Source organism: Arachis stenosperma, chromosome 5 (assembly GCF_014773155.1).
Source record: "Arachis stenosperma cultivar V10309 chromosome 5, arast.V10309.gnm1.PFL2, whole genome shotgun sequence".
NCBI classification, from domain to species: domain Eukaryota; kingdom Viridiplantae; phylum Streptophyta; class Magnoliopsida; order Fabales; family Fabaceae; genus Arachis; species Arachis stenosperma.
In genome coordinates this window covers 1,667,141-1,688,312 of record NC_080381.1, presented here as the reverse complement: position 1 = coordinate 1,688,312, position 21,172 = coordinate 1,667,141, and the positions used below count along the sequence as shown (strand labels likewise).

At 29.9% G+C, this 21,172-nt stretch overlaps 3 protein-coding genes across 3 annotated transcripts; 2 read left to right on the top strand and 1 right to left on the bottom strand.

Moving 5' to 3' along the window:
- Window positions 1–2,908: 2,908 nt before the first annotated feature.
- LOC130982124 (uncharacterized) lies at window positions 2,909–7,593 on the bottom strand. The gene is made up of 5 exons (XM_057905994.1): window positions 6,937–7,593; window positions 5,205–5,241; window positions 4,572–4,808; window positions 4,421–4,468; window positions 2,909–3,745 (listed from the first exon to the last, which is right to left on the bottom strand). The coding sequence occupies exons 1-5, from the start codon at window positions 7,254–7,256 to the stop codon at window positions 3,158–3,160; spliced, it is 1,230 nt and encodes a 409-aa protein (XP_057761977.1). The 5' UTR covers window positions 7,257–7,593; the 3' UTR covers window positions 2,909–3,157.
- Window positions 7,594–11,358: 3,765 nt separating this feature from the next.
- On the top strand, window positions 11,359–11,760 carry LOC130979571 (uncharacterized). The gene has a single exon (XM_057903033.1). The coding sequence runs from the start codon at window positions 11,359–11,361 to the stop codon at window positions 11,758–11,760; it is 402 nt and encodes a 133-aa protein (XP_057759016.1).
- Window positions 11,761–12,865: 1,105 nt separating this feature from the next.
- Window positions 12,866–13,330, top strand: LOC130979569 (uncharacterized). Its single transcript, XM_057903032.1, has one exon. It carries the CDS (start codon window positions 12,866–12,868, stop codon window positions 13,328–13,330), a length of 465 nt encoding a protein of 154 aa, XP_057759015.1.
- Window positions 13,331–21,172: the final 7,842 nt, after the last annotated feature.

Here is a 21,172-nt window from a genome sequence, read left to right as displayed (position 1 = left end):
ATAATTTTGATTGAAAAATTTGTGATGGCCAGTAAAAAAGAGACAGCAAGTTTCTTCATAGATACCATACCACATATAAAAAGAATATTTGTAAACACATTCATATTATATATATAAATGCACTAGAAGCTCATTTCTATTATTATAAAATTTCTATTCTTCCATAGATTTTGTTTTTGATTAAACATCAATTTGTATTGTCCATGTCAAGATCTGCTTCTTTGTGTTCATGATTAAAGCCAATGACCCCAACAGAAACAAATAAAAAAGGGACAGCAGAACATTCTGAGTACTACTTTATTATTGTTGTTTTGATAGAATTAAATTAAAATTAATGTGAACCACTTTTGTGGTTGGTCGAGTGATTAACTCATTCATCCGCTTAAACAAGTGTAAGAATTTAAATCCCATCTCATACATGTAATAATTTATTGGCTACAGACTCTTAAACATTCACAAAAGATTATTTCTTGTCCTGCTGAGTTGGAGATCCAATGAGACACCTAAAAAAAATTAAAATTAATGTGAGGTAGGTCCGCTAGAAACATACATACCCATGATTTGAACCCCCACCCTCCATCCATATCTAAAAGTCAAAGGTCTAAAACAATTCAATTTAATTCAACCTTACAATTGAAATAATTCATGTTGTATTTGCCATGCCCATTGTGTGAAGGGTGTTAGTTGTTGGCTTTAAGCACAAAAAGGCAACTATGCTTTTTTATTGCGAAACTCAATCAAGTTGTTTGCGTTTGGGTATCTTTAATTTATTGGTGGAATGATGAAATGAACAAAATAGGAGCCTCCAACTTCAATGTGACTCTAACTTCAAATAGTGGTGTGAATGTGCATTCACTTCTTGGCGTGTAGGGAATGCTGACCATGACTCCTACACCTACATCACATGCTAAACACTAACGATTATATCTTTTTTTTTTAATTGATGAACATTTGTATGAGATATCAACTCATTAATTAATTAAGCTCATGGCATGGTTTTTTACTTCTTGGTATGTATTTCGTGTATCACATTCCATTGGAACATGCAAGATTATGGAATACGACCAAGGTAATATAAAACCTGATAAAAGTTGAAAAGGTGAAACTAAGATTATAGTATAAAATTGACCAATCAAATTGTTTCATATAATGTTTAAAATAGAAATCATACTATTTATTATAAACTTATTTTGTTTATGCATCAACCACATTCGCGAGTAGAGTATTTCATAATTTACTTTACGTTATTGTTACAACTACTTACAAATAAAAAATATTTGGTGACAATTAATAAATATTAAATAAAAAAAATTTTATTGATTTTTTTTTTATCTTCTTAACATTACGACTTATAAATCTTCTAATGTCAAGCAATATTATAGTAAATGTAAATAATTTTAAAAAACCACGTGATTATCCTAAAACGAAATTTCTTGAATTCGTATACTGGATCATGACTTCTATTTATATCATTTCTTTTTTCCTGGTTCCCTTTTCTTGGAGTTGATTTTTCTTTCCTGGGAAATTCACACCTATTTTTTATTTTTTATTTTTTAAGTTCACCATAAACAAATGTGGGTTATGACCTTTTGACGCTCATTTGTTGTGACAAATGGGCTAATAAGTCTAACTCCCTTCTCATAGTTTTGGATGAAATGCTGGGCCTATGGTCATAAGTTATAAAAAAACTTACAACTAATGAAAAAAACGAACGACCAAAAAATGGCAAAGACATACAAAAATATGAATACTTTTTTTTTGTGGTGAGCAATATGAATACTTTTTTAAGAAGTGAACAAAATGCAGTGGAGGCCTAAACCAAGTGTCAAATGAGATTAGATGTTCATAGATCAAATCATATTTATAAATTTGTGATATTTATTTATATCTGATCTGTAATTTGCGGATATAATTAGATCTGCAACATGATCGAATCGTATCGCAGATATCACATCTATATTCGTAGATTCGGACCAAATAATAAATAAATAATATATATGTTATATTTATGTTTTATTTCAATTAATTATTATTTATATATGTTATGTTATTTTATTTTTATTATTCAAGAAAAGTTGGTTTGATAGTACTTTACAAGTAAGCATATTTAAAAGTGAAAAAAAAAGAGATTTTACTAGAATAAAAAATGAGTTTTATTGACTTTTTTTTATAGAAATAAATTTTTTAATATATTTTTTATTTTACAAATATATCCAATCTGCAAATGTGCAGTTCGGATCAGATCTAAACATAAAAAGTGCGCGCGAACAGCCGAACACTCCTATAATGAAATTGCCTCTTAAACAAACTACACCATATTCAAATCCCAGCTAAGACTAGGATGAAGTTTAGAAAAACCTCAAAGTGTGAGTGTGAGAATAGTATAATAACAAAAAAAAAGTGGACAAAATTGATATTTGAATTTTTTTTTTTCCTTGCAACATTAGGTTAAGGACCAATATATCATTGATAAGTAGCCTAAATATCATTGATAAGAACTTTACTTAAGTAGACAAATCAACTAACTACTCAACCAACCTAAATTGGTTAAAATCAATATCTGAATTGGCGACACAATTTCCAACCCAAGTAATCACACACGAGTTTGGGTTAGATTGATAGTTATATACTCTTTGCATTAACAACTTACCTACAAAACTAAAATAATTTTGAATTAGGTAACACAAACCAATTTTTCCCTTATTGTAAAAATATTTTTTAACTCATCTTTTTTGTTGAAAATTTAGAATATAAAATAAAAGTAATTTAAAAAATTAGTTGATATTGGCCCAAAAAAATTAGGTTTCCCAGCTGAACTCAACTCTTAATAGTTTCATCACTAATTAGACATGTAGATAATGAGGCTACAAAGTGCTAGAAAAGAGTAAAGATCCAATGATGCAACATTAACCAGCCACCAGGACAAATGAATTAAAAACACCAAAGTTTTTATGAGTTAAAAATTCCAATAGAAGAGCTTAAGAAATTAAAAGTGTAGATAAAACAATTAAGAAAAAAAAAAAAAGGGGACAGTGGATGATATGCATTTTCCTAATTCCTCATATGTTTTTACATTCAGAGCACAATAATATCCGGAGGGAGTGTTAGGCACCTATACATCATGAACATGCTTCATGCTTTTTTATGTTCTCACCACTTAGCCATTGTGCTTTCCATTTGTGCCACTGTGTCTTCCAAATCCAAAACAACATTTCCAGCACCAACAATTCTTACAGCAACTTGGTGTTGAGCAGCAGCAACTAGGCATTGAGCATCTTATACTATAACTAGAACCTGAGCATTTTCCACAGCAGCACAAGCATGGTCCGAAACAATTCGACAGCTTCGGTAGGCGGCAACACTTTGCACAGCTAAGTTTACAGCACCTAGGACAATTGAAGGACAAGGAATAACTCGGGCATTCGCAGCTAGAACATTTCGGACATTCGCAGCTAGAGCATTTCGGATACTCGCATGTACAACTACTAATGTTGCAGCATTCACAACCAGACAAACAACAGTTTTTCGGTTGCAGCTTCTTATTCTGACGAATCTTCTTGAGGTGTTTTTCGGTTGTCATGTTCTCCATTTCTTGGACAAATTTGGATAGGTGGCGAATGTAATCGGGGTAAAGCTCCAAGTTGCAGTGGCCGCCTCCTTTGATCCACAACGGATCGTAGGTGTCCTTCGCCATTTTCCACAGTCCATTACCATGTAGCCAATTGACAACATCATCTTCTGTACCCTGGAAAACAATTTAGCATTCAATCAATCACATACAGATGAAGTTGGTAGCATTTGAAGGAACAAAATAATTGGATATGATAGATTAGTATGCTCAGATGAGTCTCTCAAATTTGAAAATACAGACATTATCTTAAAAATTGTGACAAGCCAGGGACAAGAACGATTATAAGTTTTTGTCATTGTCTCTGTCCCTTTCTCCAAACTCGAGTTTGCGCCAGCTGTTTTCCAAATGCATATTTCCAAAAGAGGCAGCATTATAGAAGTTCAAAAACCAATTGCACCAATTAGTCTGAATCAAGAGGGAACAAGTTGCCAAAGAAAAAGGTTCAAGTTTTCGAAATCAAATTATAGCCTATGATGGAACATCACACAATTATTAGTCAGTAGTCCAAAGACAACATAAAATATGAACAAATGCTAGGATATAGAAAACTAGATAAGCTACACCACTTGGAGAGGACTTAGAGTTTATCTACTCAAAGTTCCTTGCGAATAAGGAAATCCGGCAGGACGACAAGAGTAGTGCATGTTGTCTTTCCTTATACAATGAATCAGAGGTTCCAAAGTGAAAGAAATCTTATACACAGTAATTTCTTTGTCTACTACTTCCTATAAATGCCAATAGAAACAAACGCGAAAAAGCGACAAAACAGTATCAGAGTTCATTACTTACATGTATCACCAATACAGGGCACTTGACCTTCTTTATTTTGTTGATGTTCTGCATGATTTAGATGATATGAGATGATACAGAAAAAAAAAAATTAACCAACTTAATCCTAACACTTTTAAATAAGTATTATAGAACTAAATATATAGATTACCTTATAAATATCAAAGCAAAATGTGAACTTCACATGGCAAAGAACTCTAAGTCCAGAAAGAATGCCACTGTGTAGAACGACACCTCTCAACCTTGGCAATTTAGCTGCCAAGTGCAATGTCGGTCCGCTTCCAACCGATTGCCCATACAAGATTACATCTTCCTGGCTAACTCCGTATTCAGTCTCGAGGCATTCATATATCGCCTCTATGTCTGCATATGTGCTGGATTCACTAGGCTGCATAAAATTCAAAAGCACTTCAATTACATATCAATGACATGCCATTCATAGAAATTCCGAAAATTAAATCAGTTACTTGCTATGCACTGTAGTCTAAATAGATAGCTTAGTTACATAATCGGAATTATTTCTATTGTTATATAATTCAAAGCCTACTATCAATTAATCTCCAACTGGAACAACCACTACCATGGACAAAAGCATGAAAATAAACATCAAATGACAACACCATAAAATAAAGTACTTTGGTGCATCAAAATCATGCTACACGATATTCGTTACATTATTTTCTTTTTCTCTTTTCGTTCGGTCGAGAATAACGGTGCCTCCATGAGCAGTACATGAATATAAGAGAACAAAATAGTGTTGTATTTTTCCAAAAGAATGGCCTACCTTGCCAGTAGAGGCCCCATATCCAGAGTAGTCATATCTGCAAATAAAAACGTTAAAGGAAAATATTAACTTTCAATTCATGTCCAGAAATGTTTGCCCTGAAATATTAAACTTGCATATATATAATTTTAGTCCATCAATAATGGTTCTCATCAATTGATCACATAATTATCCAAATCCAATTCAATCAACTACCTTTACAAACTGAATTGAGTCATGTATGTAGCCTTGTTAAGTCAATTCATAAATTAAATTGATGTAACTACATACAACATACATTCTAACAATATGTTTGGATAATACATATAGATTCTTTAAACACTAACCAATGACCCACCAAATTGTCCAAAATTGGAGTAATATTAGAGGGAAAAAAAATTATATAACTAAAAAATGTAAACATTATAATTCTTCTTTATTTTTCCCTTATAGACAAGGTTTATTATATTCCCTTGGTCAATAATAAGTGTCACGTTACAAAATTAGTGCATCCAACGTTCAATGTATTTCAAATTTCCATGCAAACTTTGTCTAAATACAATTAACCTTGTTAACATGAAGGATTTTTGTTTTCCCATTTTGTCCCTGGCATTGTAATCCAACCCTATTAATTAAGGTGTAAACTCAAGTGCAGTCGACTTCACGTGAAATTGATAGTTGAGAGCCGTTAGATGAAAATTTAGTCAAATCATCTATCGGCTCTAAACTATCAACTTTACGTAAAGTCGACTGCAACTGAGTTTTCATCATTAATTAATTCATTCCCATTTACATAGAAACATCCAAACATGGTGAAACTAAAGCTCAAAGCCAATAATAAACCAATCATATTATCTTCCCATGAAAAGTCTTTACACAAATGTAAGTAATGAATGTGGAAAGTGGAAACCACCAATTAATAATAATAAGCTGAAAACTCACATGAAGATGTATTCATGTGAAGTTAATAGTCGAGAATCATTAGACGACAATTTAGTCAAACATCTCAAATCGTTTGACCGAACAAGGTTTCCACCTAATAATAATGCATCAATAAATCACTACAAAAAAAGATAAGAGAAACTAAAAAGTAAATAAATAAAATTGAAAAAGAAAGGCAAATGAGTGCAAAAGAGAAAAATGCTAGGCTATGTCTTAATCTGTATATAGAGGTAAAAACTCAAGTACCTTTAGAGAAGAGAAAGAAAAGAAAAGGTGAAATAATGGAGGACAAGGAGAGGTCAGAAGAAGATTGTTACGGAATACCAAGAAGAAACCACAAAAATACAAGCTACTTTTTTTCACCTCTTTCACTTTTTTAACTTTAATTCTTATTTTTGTTTTTTGGTCCAAAAACCCTCAACAACTTCATTTACTTACTTTCCGCTTTAGTTGAAAAGAGATAGTAATAGTTAAAACTTAAAACTCAAAAGGCATTGACATTGGCGTTTTCTGATTAACTCTCTCTCTCTCTCACACACACACACAGATTCACCTACCAGATCTAAAGAACTAACACACGAGGGTAACTCATCAAAAGTCGAAATTAATCTAAAGCAAAGATAAAATTGTATGTTTTAAAAAAGGAAACTTAATCTCAGATCTATGCAGCTATGCTAGATAATAAAAAAATGATATTAAGACAACAACATAGGAAGTAGGAAGAAAGAGACAGAGAAGATAGGAGAGAGAAAGTGAGTAACGTGTAAAGTGTTTGAATGAAGTGAAGATATAGTAGTAATGGAAGACTAACCCCATGAGATTAACTCTAAGATTGACCTTGAGTTGAACGAAGAGATCATAGAGTTGACCCAAGTCAGCAGCATTGCCATGAGAATAGAGAAGAGTGAGGCGAGCATAAGGGTTCTTAAGATAGAAAGCAACGATCTTGTTTCCATGTTTGGTGTCAACAAGGAGAACATCCAAGTTGGTGTCGTCGGCGTGAGGGATCGGAGCGGCGGTGGAGACCACCGTGAGCTTGCCGTCGTTGTCCCGGTTCTTGAGGTGGTAAGTGGGTGGAGAGGGTGGGAAGAAGGCGAACTTTGAAGCGAGCTGAGACACCATGCAACCCATTCATGAATTGAGTCACCCCCCAATAAGAAATGTTGAAGGCTCACACTCATTAGTGCATCTGTGTTTGGGGATTCTTGAAACCAAGAAAAGAGACTTTTTTTCACCTAACAAGCCTATTGGGTCAGTGAATCACGTGCCAAGTTTTGAGCTTTTCTTCTCTCTCACTTCCAACTTCAACTTGAAGGAATAAGATACTAGTTACTTAGTGCAGTTTCTGCAAACACTAGTTTTAGTAGCTGCTATGTGAAACTGGAAAAGGAAGTGTTTGTATATAGTGTGTGAAGTGTGAAGAGAGAGAGGTGAAAGGGGAAAGGGAGAAGAAGGACACACATCACAGAACACCCAACACAAATGTTTAATTTTGGAAAACACTGTTATCATTTATTTCCAATCTGTCTATTTTTTATGCCCAAATTGTGTATTCTGTACTATTTTTTTTATATAGTTTACCAACAAGTAACAAGTGTGTTAATAGGATAAGAAAAATTAAGTGTACCGAAAATACTAGTATTGTAATTATTTTAACTGTTGATTTTAATTAATATATATTATATATATTTTTTTATAATTTAGATTAATGATTAAAACAACTAAAACACCAATTTTTCTGGTATAAACTCTTCTAATAAAATATTTATTAGGAATATTACAATTAAAAAGTTTTGCTAGAAATATAAAATAAATATTATTCTTTTAACTTTTTTATTTATGTATTGCTTTTAAAAACATCTTTTTTTTTTATTTTACTCTCTTATGTATCACTTTTTATTAGGTGCATTTTTTTAAAGATAAAAAATACTTCATAAATACCAGTTACCAAAAACCAACTATGGTGTATTTTTATAAATTTATATATATTATTTTATATATTTTTAATAAATATTTAACTATTAAAATAATTAAAAATTTTATAACAGAATAATTAAATATTTTTTACAATTATAATTATATGTTATTTATATTTTAATTATAGATACAAATATAAATTTAGTTTAATTATATTATTTATGAAATTTAATTATATTATTTATGAAAATTAATTCTAAATGCAAATATACGATATTTTGTGTGTGTATTTAAAAATTATATATTTTTAAAAGTTATCACAATATTTAAATATTTTTAAGACAAGTAATAAATACCTGGTATACTAAAAGAACAATGTTAGGGGTCAGCAATTTTTGTAAGGGTAGTGCTAGGGAGCCAATGGCTTAAGTGATTTTGGGGTTCACCAAGGATCGAACTCTTGACCTTTCGAATCTAGAACTCTAATACCATATCTGAAACCACTCATCCCAAAAGCGTAACCTGACAGGACAATATAACACTAATGGTCATATCTCTAATACTTCTTAAACCTCCATTGTACACATTGTACGCTTAGGCCATTGGCTTCCTAGACTTTTTCTTTTTGTAATTGTTAGTCATCAACTAACCATCAATGATGATTTGATGGTGTGAGATTAATGTGAGATTTCATCATCACCTTTTTCTGTTGGTTAGGCCAAAATTCAATAAAACTGCTGGCACTAAACTTTTCCATACTAAAAAGATGTGCTTCTCTAATTTATTATGAAAAAGTGGTGATAGAGTGATTTACTATGTGTATTTATTGACGAACTTGTTACATTCTATAAGATTGAAGGGATAAATGTTTTGCTTCTAAAATCAATCATATAATCATTTCTCATTATTACTTGTTCACTATTGTTATTCATTGATTACATAGCTAACCAGAGGAGAAGAGACCATTAAGATTAGACTAATTATTTTAGAAGAGTAAGAATTTATCAGATTGATTTGGTTATTACAGAGATCCATCAAAATTAGGAAAAAATAAATAATAACGAGTAAAAATCTGACAATTTTTAGTAAGATAACGAATCTAAATAACGATTATATAAAAAAACATAAAATCTCTAAATATTTCTAATCTCTAATACGACAGAATTTTAATGCCTTAGACATTAACTATAATTTTAGTTACAATTTATTTACTTATCAATTAATTAACTAAATTTTCAATATCATAATTTACTTAAAGTTATAAACTAATTAACAACCCTAAAACAAAATAATTTCATTATCAACATTAAATTAATATCGTCATAATGTATTTTTCATTAATTGACCCACCTCAAACCTTAAAATTAATTAATACATCGAATTTATTATGGTCGTTTATTGGAATTTCACTTGACAATAGACAAGAGTGCATGACTTCATAGTTGTCAGCTTCCGAGAGAAAGAGGTCATTTTTATATTTCTGATATCCTGATAAAAACTGACATATTTTATTGGAAAATGATGCGCTCTTTTCTTAAAGGGGTTAGGGGAAAGTATAAAACTATTTTAGTTTGTTTGTATATGGAAGAAGGATAGAGATTAGTTTAACTCTTATAGAAGTTTTAAAAGAGCTTAATTATTAGTCAAGTGCTATATCTATTAGGAAAGCTTTTAAGAATATCGATATATCGATATTTTAGTAATTTTTAGTTATTAATCTTAATTATATATATTATATATTTTTTATAATTAAAATTAATTATTAAAAATTATTAAAATATTAATATATTAAAAAGAATTTATATATTATGCGCCTGGTAAGACGTGGCCCACATTTAAAAAAAGTGTTGTTGAGTGTTGCCAGTGCCACGTTTTATTTGAAATTATAGATAGGTGTTTTTTTTTTATATATAAGCAAAAATTTAGGTTGAGATAAGCAATATTTCACCAAGGAAATTACATTTAACTGAAGTACTATTATACCATTTTACAAGTTTGTTTGAGAAGAAAAATATTTGCATCATAATAGAGTTAAGTTTTTTTGTAAAAGTTATTTTCGAAAGCAAAACTTGAATTCGAAATTTTTCTTAGAAATGATAAAAGTATGTATGTGCCACTTAAAATCAACCTATGTACTATTAATATTAGCACATTTTGGTAATAAACATACCACTCTAGATCCCATCATAATATTTTAAAGATGATATTAATTAATGAATAACATATCCAAAGTAATTTATAATCCCTAGATATATACACTAAATAAAAGGGTCTTATTCCTGTATAAATAATTTGATTTACTCTAAGAATAAATATACTACATTAATTTTTAATTAGTTAATATTAATAATTTTTGTATTATAATTTATTTAATTTTATTCTTTTAAGAATTTAAAATTTTAGATTAGAATTTTATATTTAAACTATAAAATTTAAAATTTAAAGTTTAATATTTAAAACTTAAAATTTAATATGAAAAATAATTTTTAAAAAATAACTGATATCGATTTTATTGATACTAAACAAAAAAATATATATGACCAGGAAATTAGGGCCAATAATGTTAAAAAATTAAATCAAGAATATTCAAGAAAGTGGTACAACTACAACATACTAAAACATTGAAAAAGTTCAAAATTAAATTGAATTGAAATTGAATACAAGTTACACTCATCATCTCCATATTAGAAAAATGAAGAATCATGAATTGGAAGCTTCAAAATTTGTGATTAAGAATTTGAAGCAAAATTGAACAAAAAATTGACTAGTCAAAGTTTCTACGTGTTTCTTAAAAGATGACAACTAGTGTTTAGTTGTTATAAGAATTATTACTTTATTATGAAGATTTGCCTATATAAAGGCTTCATATGGTGTTATCTATTTCTCCATGAACCAAAATACTTAGTGTTTGTTTAAAAAGATACTTTCCTTATTATTAGGAGTGTTAGTGAGTTTGAGAGATGAAAAATATGATAGCGTCATTTATATGAGTGAGTGATCCTATGGCCAATTAAGTGTGGGAATTATACTTACATTTGGTATCAAAGTTGGTTAATCCAACGCCTGGTGTTTGAGAGTTATCAAATAGTTGTTTATTCATAAAGTCGGTATGGCAAACATTTTCAATATTGTGTGGTCCGATCCCAAGTTAGATGGAAAACTTGATTATAGTTATTGGGAGACTTTGATGTCTACCCATTTGAAGGCCCAGAACTTATGAAATTTTATTGAACCGGATTTGCAAGAAGGAGCAGATGCTGCCCAACAAAGGAGAGATCAATTGGCGCTATCTCAAATTCATCAAGGAGTAGATTATATGGTGTTTGGCAAAATAGCAAACGCCAAAAGTGTAAAGGAAGCATGGAACACGTTGAAACTATCATACAAAGGCGTAAATAAAGCTCAGAAAGCAAAGCTACAGTTTTTAAGAAGAGAATATGAAAGGTACGAGATGTCTAGCTCAGAAACTGTTGAGCAATATTTTACTCGTGTTACAGATCTTGTCAATAAAATGAGAGTCTATGGAGAAGATATGCCCGATAGCAAAGTGGTGAAAAAAATTCTTCGCACCATGCCGATGAAGTATGACCATGTGGTGACTACAATACTAGAGTCTCACAATATGGATACCATGACAATTGCAGAGTTGCAAGGAACCATGGAAAGCCATATTAGTAGAATACTGGAGAAATCAGAAAAATCAACTGAGAAAGCCTGAAAAGTCGAGTGAATTTAAACAATGTTGCAGCATCAAGTCATGCACAAGAAGGACAAGATCATGGTTTTAATTTTCAAAGTAGAGGCAGAGGAAGTTTCAGAAGTAGAGGTCGTGGCAATTACAACCAAAGAAGTTACAATAATTTTACACCACCTAATCAAGAAAGAGGTGGAATAAATTTCAAGTCTGTCAACCGAGGAAGAGGTCGAGGCAATTTTTATCAAATATTAGAAAATTAAATCAAGAATATTCAAGAAAGTAGTACAACTACAACATACTAGGACATTAAAATCAAGTTGAATTGGAATTGAATACAAGTTGCACTCATCATCTCCATATTAGAAGAGTGAAGAATCATGAATTGGAAGCTTCAAGATCGATGATTAAGAATTTGAAACAAAATTGAACAATGAATTGACTAGTCAAAGTTTCTACATGTTTCTAGAATTATTACAACTAGTGCTTAGTTGTTATAAAAATTATTATTTTATTATGAAGGTTTGCCTATATAAAAGCTTCGTATGTATGTTGTTATCCATCTCTCCATGAATCAAAATACTCTCCTTATTATTACGAGTGATAGTGAGTTTGAGAGATGAAAAATATAATAGCATCATTTATATAACTGAGTGATCCTAGAGCCAATTAAGTGTGGGTATTTTAATTTCATTTGGTATCAGAGTTGGTTAATCCAGCGCGTGGTGTTTGAGAGTTTGTGAGGTGTGGGAGAGTTCTCACATAGTTGTTTGTTCATAGAGTTGGTATGACAAATACTTTTAATATTGTGTGGTCCCGTCTCAAGTTAGATGGAAAACTTGATTATAGTTATTGGGAGACTTTGATGTCTACCCATTTGAAGGCCCAGAACTTGTGAAATTTCATTGAACCGGGCTTGCAAGAAGGAGCAGATGCTGTCCAACAGAGGAGAGATCAATTGGCGCTATCTCAAATTCATCAAGGTGTAAATTATACTGTGTTTGGCAAAATAGCAAATGGCAAAAGTGCAAAAGAAGCATGGAATACGTTGAAGTTGTCATATAAAGGCATAGATAAAGTTCAGAAAGCAAAGCTACAGGTTTTTAGAAGAGAATATGAAAGGTATGAGATGTCTAGCTTAGAAACCGTTGCGCAATATTTTACTCGTGTTACAAACTTTATCAATAAGATGAGAGTCTATAGAGACGATATGTCCGATAGTAAAGTGGTGGAGAAAATTCTTCGCACCATGCCGATGAAGTATGGCCATGTGGTGACTACAATACTAGAGTCACACGATATGAATACAATGACGATTGTAGAGTTGCAAGGAACCATGGAAAGCCACATTAGTAAAATACTGGAGAAATCAGAAAAATCAACCAAGGAAGCCATTAAAAGCCGAGTGAATTTAAACAATGTTGCAGCATCAAGTCATACACAAGAAGGACGAGGTCTTGGTCTTAATTTTCAAAGTAAAGGCAGAGGAAGTTTTAGAGGTAAAGGTCATGGCAATTACAACCAATCAAGTTACAATAATTTTACACCACCTAATCAAGGAAGCGGTGAAACGAATTTCAGACCTGTCAACTGAGAAAGAGGTCGGGGCAATTTTTATCAAGAAAGAACCAATTTCAACTGCTTTTATTGTGAAAAGTATGGACACAAAGCAACAGATTGCAGATTCAAAATGATGAATAACAATCAAGCACACGTAGCAGAAAAATAGCATCAAAATACCAATGATAATCCGGGTACTCAGACTTTATTTTTTACAAGTAATTCATGTGTTGAAGATGAAAATATATGGTACTTGGATAATGCTTGTAGTAATCATATGTCTGGTAGAAAGGAGTTATTTTTTTCATTAGATGATTCAGTTAAACTATTATTAAAGTTTGATAATAGTACAAAGATCCCTATTTAAGAAAAAGGGCGCATACCAATCAGATTGAAAGATGGTTCTCTGAATTATATTTCTGATATTTTCTATGTTCCTGAACTTGATTACAATTTACTGAGTATGGGGCAATTATCTGAGAAAGGATATAAGATGATAACTTATCATGGATATTGCACTGTATTTGACAACAATGAAAGGTTCATAGATAAAGTAAAGATGACTTCAAAAAGAATGTTTTCATTAAAAATTCAACATGTCAATCCCTCTTGCATGAGTTATGTGATACTTGATGATAACTGGTTGTGGCATATGCAGTTTGGGCGCTTTAATTTTTCTGGCCTAAACTACCTGTTAAGAAAAGGACTTGTTTCTGGTCTACCACGGGTTCATATTCTCAATTGTGTTTGTGAGATTTGTCAATGGGAAAGAAGCACAGAGATCCATTCCCTACAGGAAAGTCATGGAGAGCCAGAAGATTACTTGAAATTGTGCATTCAGATCTCCATTCTGTAGAAATTCCAGGTAATGGTACTAGCAAGTACTTTATCAATTTTATTGATGATTTTAGTAGATATGCATGGGTATACTTTCTAAAGCAGAAATCAGAAGCAAGTGGCTATAAAATCAAAATCCTCAGAACAGACAGAGGAACATAATATCTTGCATGTTCATAATACTTTAAGCAACACGGGATTCAACATCAAATAACAACTAGATATACTCCTCAACAAAATAGAGTTGCTGAAAGACAGAATAGAACCATCATGGACATGGTCAGATGCATGCTCAAGTCAAAACAAATACCTAAAGAGTTTTGGGCAGAAGCAGTCGCAACAGCAGTTCATATTTTAAACAGGTGTCCAACAAAGAGTGTTCGTGATAAAACTCCAAAGGAAGCTTGGAGTGGAAAGCGACTTTCCACCATTTCTAAATGGCACTTTCCATCTCTTTTCAAACTGTTATTGCATGTATGACATGTGTCACACATATTAGTTACTTTTTTCTTTAGATATCGTTGTTTCATTATCTACGTTTTGCATCTTTCGTGTGTGAAAGAAATTGAAGAACTTGAAGTTATTCTTGTTCTTGTTCATCATCATTAGCAGTACAATTTTTTTTTTAAAAAATAATTTAATTAAAATTGTTTGTGATTTTACATTAGATGCGGAGTATGTTGTTGAACATCTGGATAATTATTAATATGTAAGTTTTTTATTTTTTTATTAGTATATTATAATGTTATTATTAATATCATCATCATCATCCACCACAAATTACTAAGAACAGAGCCATAATAGCAAATTTAGATACTATATTAACCATGAGTTTATGTAAGTACATACTTTTGAACTTTTTTAAGAAATTGAATTCAATGTGCCTGATGCAGAACATTTGTCATGGTCTTAGCAGTACCCTTGCACTGTTACTACGAGATATTGCTGCCTCGATAGAGTTATGGCGGTCATAAATAATATTCACGCCATATCGGGTAATAACATATTTTCACAAATTAGTGAGTAAAAACTTCTACGCATTTGTCGTCTCACCCTCTACAATCGCAAAAGCAATCGGCACAATGTTTTGGTTCTCGTCTTGTACAAATGTAACTAAAAGTGCACCTTTATATTTTTCATAAAGGTGTGTGCCATCCACCTGTACCAATAGCTTGTAGTGTCTAAATGTTGTAATATACGGATAGAAACTCCAAAATATTCGATGAAGAACTCTTACACCGATCACCTCCTCACTCTTACGATAAACAGCCAGAGTTTTTATTTGAAAACGAGACCTTGGCATGTAGGTGGTCATTACTCTTAATCACACTGGCAGAGTCTGGTAAAAAATTTTCCAATCACCGAAAATTTTTACGATGGACTTTTGCTTTGCCAACCAAGCGTTGCAGTAACTTACAATGTAGTTGAACTTAAATTGAACTTGCAATAAAAAATTTTACCTTTATCGATGGGACTGTTTCAATCAACAGCCTGATAACATCTACAATCATGTATGAGTCCAACTTAGCATGATCTTGTGAAATCATCCCATGGTGTATGTGTGTTTGCCATTGTATCTCTTGATCTCCCAACAAACTTTCTTTTAAATCAAGCTAACTTGGATAAGTCAATTGCATCATGTACCATACCTTTTGCATTTTGCGTAGAATGTGTATAGCTCTGACTCATACACAGTGTAATCGACTCCTCTAACGATAGTGTAGCTTTTGATTGCAAAGATCACCGACTCTCTAAAACCAAATTTCATTCTGATACTAAATTCACTATCTTCCAGCACATCATTGCTTTCACTTATCAAATGTGAACCTCCGTTAGTCGATCAAGAATAAATGAAGAAACAGTAATGGTAACTTTAACTCTAGAGCATACATGGCTATGAGGTCCAGAGTTCGCATAAAAGATGGAACATCGAAGGGGTGCTGGTTGACAATTGTAGCTGCTTCATTTTGCATAATCGGATTGCCTGCCTCGTCTACGTCATCATCATAGTTGGCTTCGAATTCGTCTTCACTGTCGTTGTTATCTTCTTCCCAATCTATATTCCCAAGTTTATCCATATTCACCTCCCGCCAACCGCATCCAGCCCCAAATGTTGTTCAAACTCAATGTATAACTCTATCATCAACACTTGAAATCTGGTTTGTTGATGAATATAGAACATCCGCTGCATACATGCGTCGTCAGTGATGGGTGGCATTATTTTAAACTGTGTTAGACCACCAAATATTTGCACAGAATTTCTATATAAAATATTGATCACCTTCTTTGAAATGTGGCTTTGTATGTTCTCACAAAAATCATTTCATAACTCTACAAAACTGATTGTGCATGGAATAGTAAAAGAAAACGGACATTCACAAATAAATGTCACTCTCTCACTTTGTGTTTGGTATGCTCTCACTCTTATAATACACTCGCAAATTTGCAACATTTTTCATGGCCTCAACCTCACCTCACCCAAAATTTGTTGACACTACTAACTATCACAGAAACATAAATACAAAAGAGAGATGAATGACAATGATATTTATAAATAAGATTTTCGGATTAAAATATTTTATTTAAACAAAACATAGCCTACGTTTTAGGGAAACACAACTTGCGTTGTGCAGGTTTTATTTTTAAAAAATTCGACAAAACAAAACACAACTGTGTTTTGTGTTGTATGTTCGAATCGAAAAAAAATGAAAAAGATAAAAAATAAATCACAGATTACGTTTTGTACTACCATTATAATTATATAAATATTTTATAAATATCTATTTTATTGTATAACACCAATATTTTTTCATTTGTAAAAAAATAACCTGCTTTTTATCATGAGGGAAAATTTTTTCTTTGTATATATATATATATTGGTAATATTATTTGTTTAGTTTGCATTAGATGCATACATATAAAATATCACCAACACATTGGTAATATTATTTGTTTAGTTTGTATTAGATGCATACATATAAAATATCACCAACACATTGGATTGAGAGATTTTGAAGGAAAAGAAAATAAGAGGAAAGAAAATGAATGGAAAAGTAAATTTTTTGTTGTTTGGATGAGAAGAGAAAATAGAGAAGAAAGAAAAAAATAGTGTGAGACCCATTAAATTATTTTCTCTCTACAAATGAGAAGAAAATGAAGAGAAATGGGACAATATGAATAAAATTACACATTTATCCCTTATTATTAATAAATTATATTTTACATATAATATATATAAGGATATTAATGTAATTTTATGCTATTATGATTTTTTTTCTTATTTTTTTATCCAAATAAAAAAAATTTCTCTCTATTTTTTTTCATCTATTTTCTCTTAATCTAAATAACATACAAATAATTATACTTTTTTTTATTTTCTTTTCACTCATTTTTCTCATTTTTTTTCTTCTATTTTCTTTTCTATATTCAAAGCCGTTGACAAGGTAACGTTTATTTGAAGAAATAAATATCACCCTTCAAGCTCTCGTGTTGCATGCAAATAAATGTGCTAAAAATATAAAAAATACCTATTATATATGCATTATTATGTATATTCTTTTAGAGTTTTATTTTATATTAAAAGTAATTAATAAAAATTGAAAAAAAATAAAAAAATTATTTTTTGTAACACAAACATTATTTTTACATTAAAAAAGATACAAATATATAAAAAAGTATATATATATATATATATTAAAATTAATACAAACATTATTTTTACATTAAAAAATTGTGTGATACATAACATAGTAAATAACTTTTTGTATTTTGTTAGTAGCTCTTTTATATTGGGCGCTAATACAAATTAGATAATTTGATGTTTATTGAACCTTCATTTCTAAGTCGCCATCAATGTCAATTTTGATGGCTCTGTATGATTAATTATCAATCAAATCAGACATAATCATGCTTGGGAGAAATATTCTTGATCAAAAGGAAAAGTTGTGCTGATAATGCGTTTTGCAAGAGAGAAAAAAAAGGTCATATATTTCATCATTAGCGAGGCTGAAAATAAATTGATGGCCAACATCATGGGGATAATTTTTGAAAACATCGAGTTTGTTTTTTATTTCCTTCTTTTAATTTTTTCCCCTTTGATTAAAATGAGAAAATATGAATGGGAAAAAATGAACTACGCTGAATGAATGGAACACCATACGCCCACAAAGAGGTTAATTTTTTTGGATATTAATATTATAAATAAAGGAGTGTAATATATTGATACTACATTAAATTGTGATTAACGATTTTATAAAGGAACGAAAAATAAATAAAAATGAGATTAACAATTTAAAATGGGATAAAAAATAAATTAAAATGAGATTAACGATTTAAAATAGGATAATTTTTTTTTTAAAATTAGTGAAATCGATAGTCTTAACTTCTTAAATTGATCTCGACCGTTGACACCGTTATAAAACTCATATCTATAGATTACACATCTAAAATTTTATTTGGACATATTACACAAATCTAATTGCAATATCAAAAATAATTAGCGCCACAAACCCACAACGACATTAGGCAGTTTAGTGGAAATTTACCTAATTTAGGTATAAAACACTAATTAGTGTGAAATTTGTGGAGATATTGAAAAAAAAACCCCTTAAATAATTATACCCTTTTTAACAGTATAAATTATAATCATATTACATGAATATAAAAAAATTAAATTAGTCATTTTATATTAACGTGCAGAACGATCACATATTTATATATATCTACGATCAAATTTTATATAAATATTATAATAAATTAAGTTTATATCTACGATTAAATTTTATGAGAATAGGGATGGAATAGAATTTTTTGGGATAGGTATCGAGACTCGAGCGAAAATTTTCGTTCCGTTTAGTTGTTTCCCAAATTTATGTGAAATATCATAATTATCTTTAATAAGTTATTTTTAATATATATATATATATATATATATATATATATATATATATATATATATATATATATATATCGCTGTAACTCAGTATTGGTCTTTTTTGTGCTTTTTTTTTTTCACTCTGATCTTTTTTCCAAAATTATATACATGATTTAAAAAATTAGACTTTTCTTTTGCATCTGAATACAATTTGTAAGCTTTCCGTTACATTTTATATTACCAAACATAATTTAGCTAAATCTGAAAAGGCTATATGGGGGATGCTATGGCAGTGTAACGTCTATTTACCCATTTAAATGGGTGGTTTGTCTCTAAAATTAAGCCTATTTAAATTTTAGACATAGTCCGATTAACCGAAAAAAATGATAGGTTAAACAAATTTGTTCATAGGCTAAATAGTTGGTTTGTTTATTTTTTTATATTTTTTTCAAAAAAATAGCATTTTTAGCTAATATTTCTTACGATCCGACCTGAAAATTCGATTTATCAACTAAAAAATATTTTAAAAAAACTTTTGACCTAAAAATTGTATTTTTTGTCAAAATATTTTTTAAAAAATAAATTTAAAAGAATAAATGGGTTGACCCATTTAACCCATCAAACTAACCATAAACGATTCGGACTAAAAAATTATAGCCCGCGAATAAAACAGACTTAAACGGATCAACACATTTAACTCACAGACTTAACGAGCCAAAACTAAATGGACCAAATTAATCCGTTTGACAGTACAACTTGTAAGGTGCTTTACTCGTTTAAAATAAATGAGTAATAAGTTTAAAATAAATGAATAATATTACAAAAATATATATTTTTGTACAAATGTATTCTCTTTTAATTTATGTAGATTGCTATAAGGTGTACTAAGGGGCTATATTTTGTACAGCAAACATTTAAAAATAGATAACCTACTAAATCATTACGGAGTATAAGATTTAATTTTAATTGACTCACTAATATTGTTTAAGAATTTTTTTAGGTTTAATTATTCTGTTAATTTTTATAATTTTATCAAATTTATAATTAAGTTTTTATATTTTTTTTTAATTGAGTAGACTTTTATACTGTTTTTAATTTTATAATTAAGTCCTTCTTAGTGTACAAAAATATTAAAGTTAAGTAGTTAACTGAATATTTTTTTACAAATTAAACGTATTTATAATTAAAAATCTAACTAAATTTTTGACTGCATGTATTTAAAAAAAAAATATTTTATTAACCTTAATATTTTTTACATAAAAAGAACCTAATTACAAAATTAAAAACAATATAAAAACTTAATTAAAAAGAAAAAAATATAAAACCCTAATTAAAAAGTTTGATGAAACTATAGGAATTAATAAAATAATTAAATTTTTTTAATTTTTATGTTGTTTTTTAAAAATTTATTACTAAAATATTACTCTTTTAAAATTATTTATCTAGATATTATATTTTTTATATTATTATAAATAATCATAATTTAAATTAAAATAATAAATCTAGTTATACTTGTTACCGGTAGCAAAAGTGAAGGATTATCATGTGTTCATAATATACAGTGGAAGAAAATAAAAGTAATCCTAAAGATTTATTTTGTGCTTAAACTTTATTCCAATAATATAATATATAGTAGATCAGATTTAAATACCTGAGTACGCTAGTAAAAATCCTTTTCTCCTTCGATGGTACAAAGGCGCTATGCGTATCCACACCGAGACCAACATTTGCTGTCAACCCCTTGACCAATGGACATCTGATCTAAATTGAGAAACCTCTTGCAACTCTTTGCACACCATAAAATTCTTCTCTAAAAATTAGGCTCATATACATTTATGTGCGTAGAGGTAAAGGAATAACAACTCTTGTTATTCTCTCTGTCTTTCTCATATTTGCCTCTACTCTTGGCATACCTATATATAGTATGAGATTTGTTGTTGATTTTATATTTGAATCTCAATTCAAATTTGAATGATATCTTACTATTTTAATTTGAATATTTCAAATTTATGAATCATATCATAACTCAATTTGAAACAAAATCAGTTAGGATCTCATCCAACTTTATAATTCAAATTTAGAAATAGAATAACTAATTATTCTCAAATCTCATTTAATATTTCTCAATTATCATATTATTATTATATTTTTGGTGCTAGCAAAAAA

What these genes read in the sequence shown, in the direction of transcription:
- LOC130979569 (XM_057903032.1), top strand. Translation starts at nt 12,866, where the DNA reads ATGTCTAGCTTAGAAACCGTTGCGCAATATTTTACTCGTGTTACAAAC.
- LOC130982124 (XM_057905994.1), bottom strand. Translation starts at nt 7,256, where the DNA reads ATGGGTTGCATGGTGTCTCAGCTCGCTTCAAAGTTCGCCTTCTTCCCA. An exon ending in TTTGCTTTGATATTTATAAG is followed by an intron (nt 4,469 to 4,571) that starts GTAATCTATATA and finishes TAAATCATGCAG; the next exon opens with AACATCAACAAAATAAAGAA. An exon ending in GCCCTGTATTGGTGATACAT is followed by an intron (nt 3,746 to 4,420) that starts GTAAGTAATGAA and finishes ATTGTTTTCCAG; the next exon opens with GGTACAGAAGATGATGTTGT.
- LOC130979571 (XM_057903033.1), top strand. Translation starts at nt 11,359, where the DNA reads ATGGTGTTTGGCAAAATAGCAAACGCCAAAAGTGTAAAGGAAGCATGG.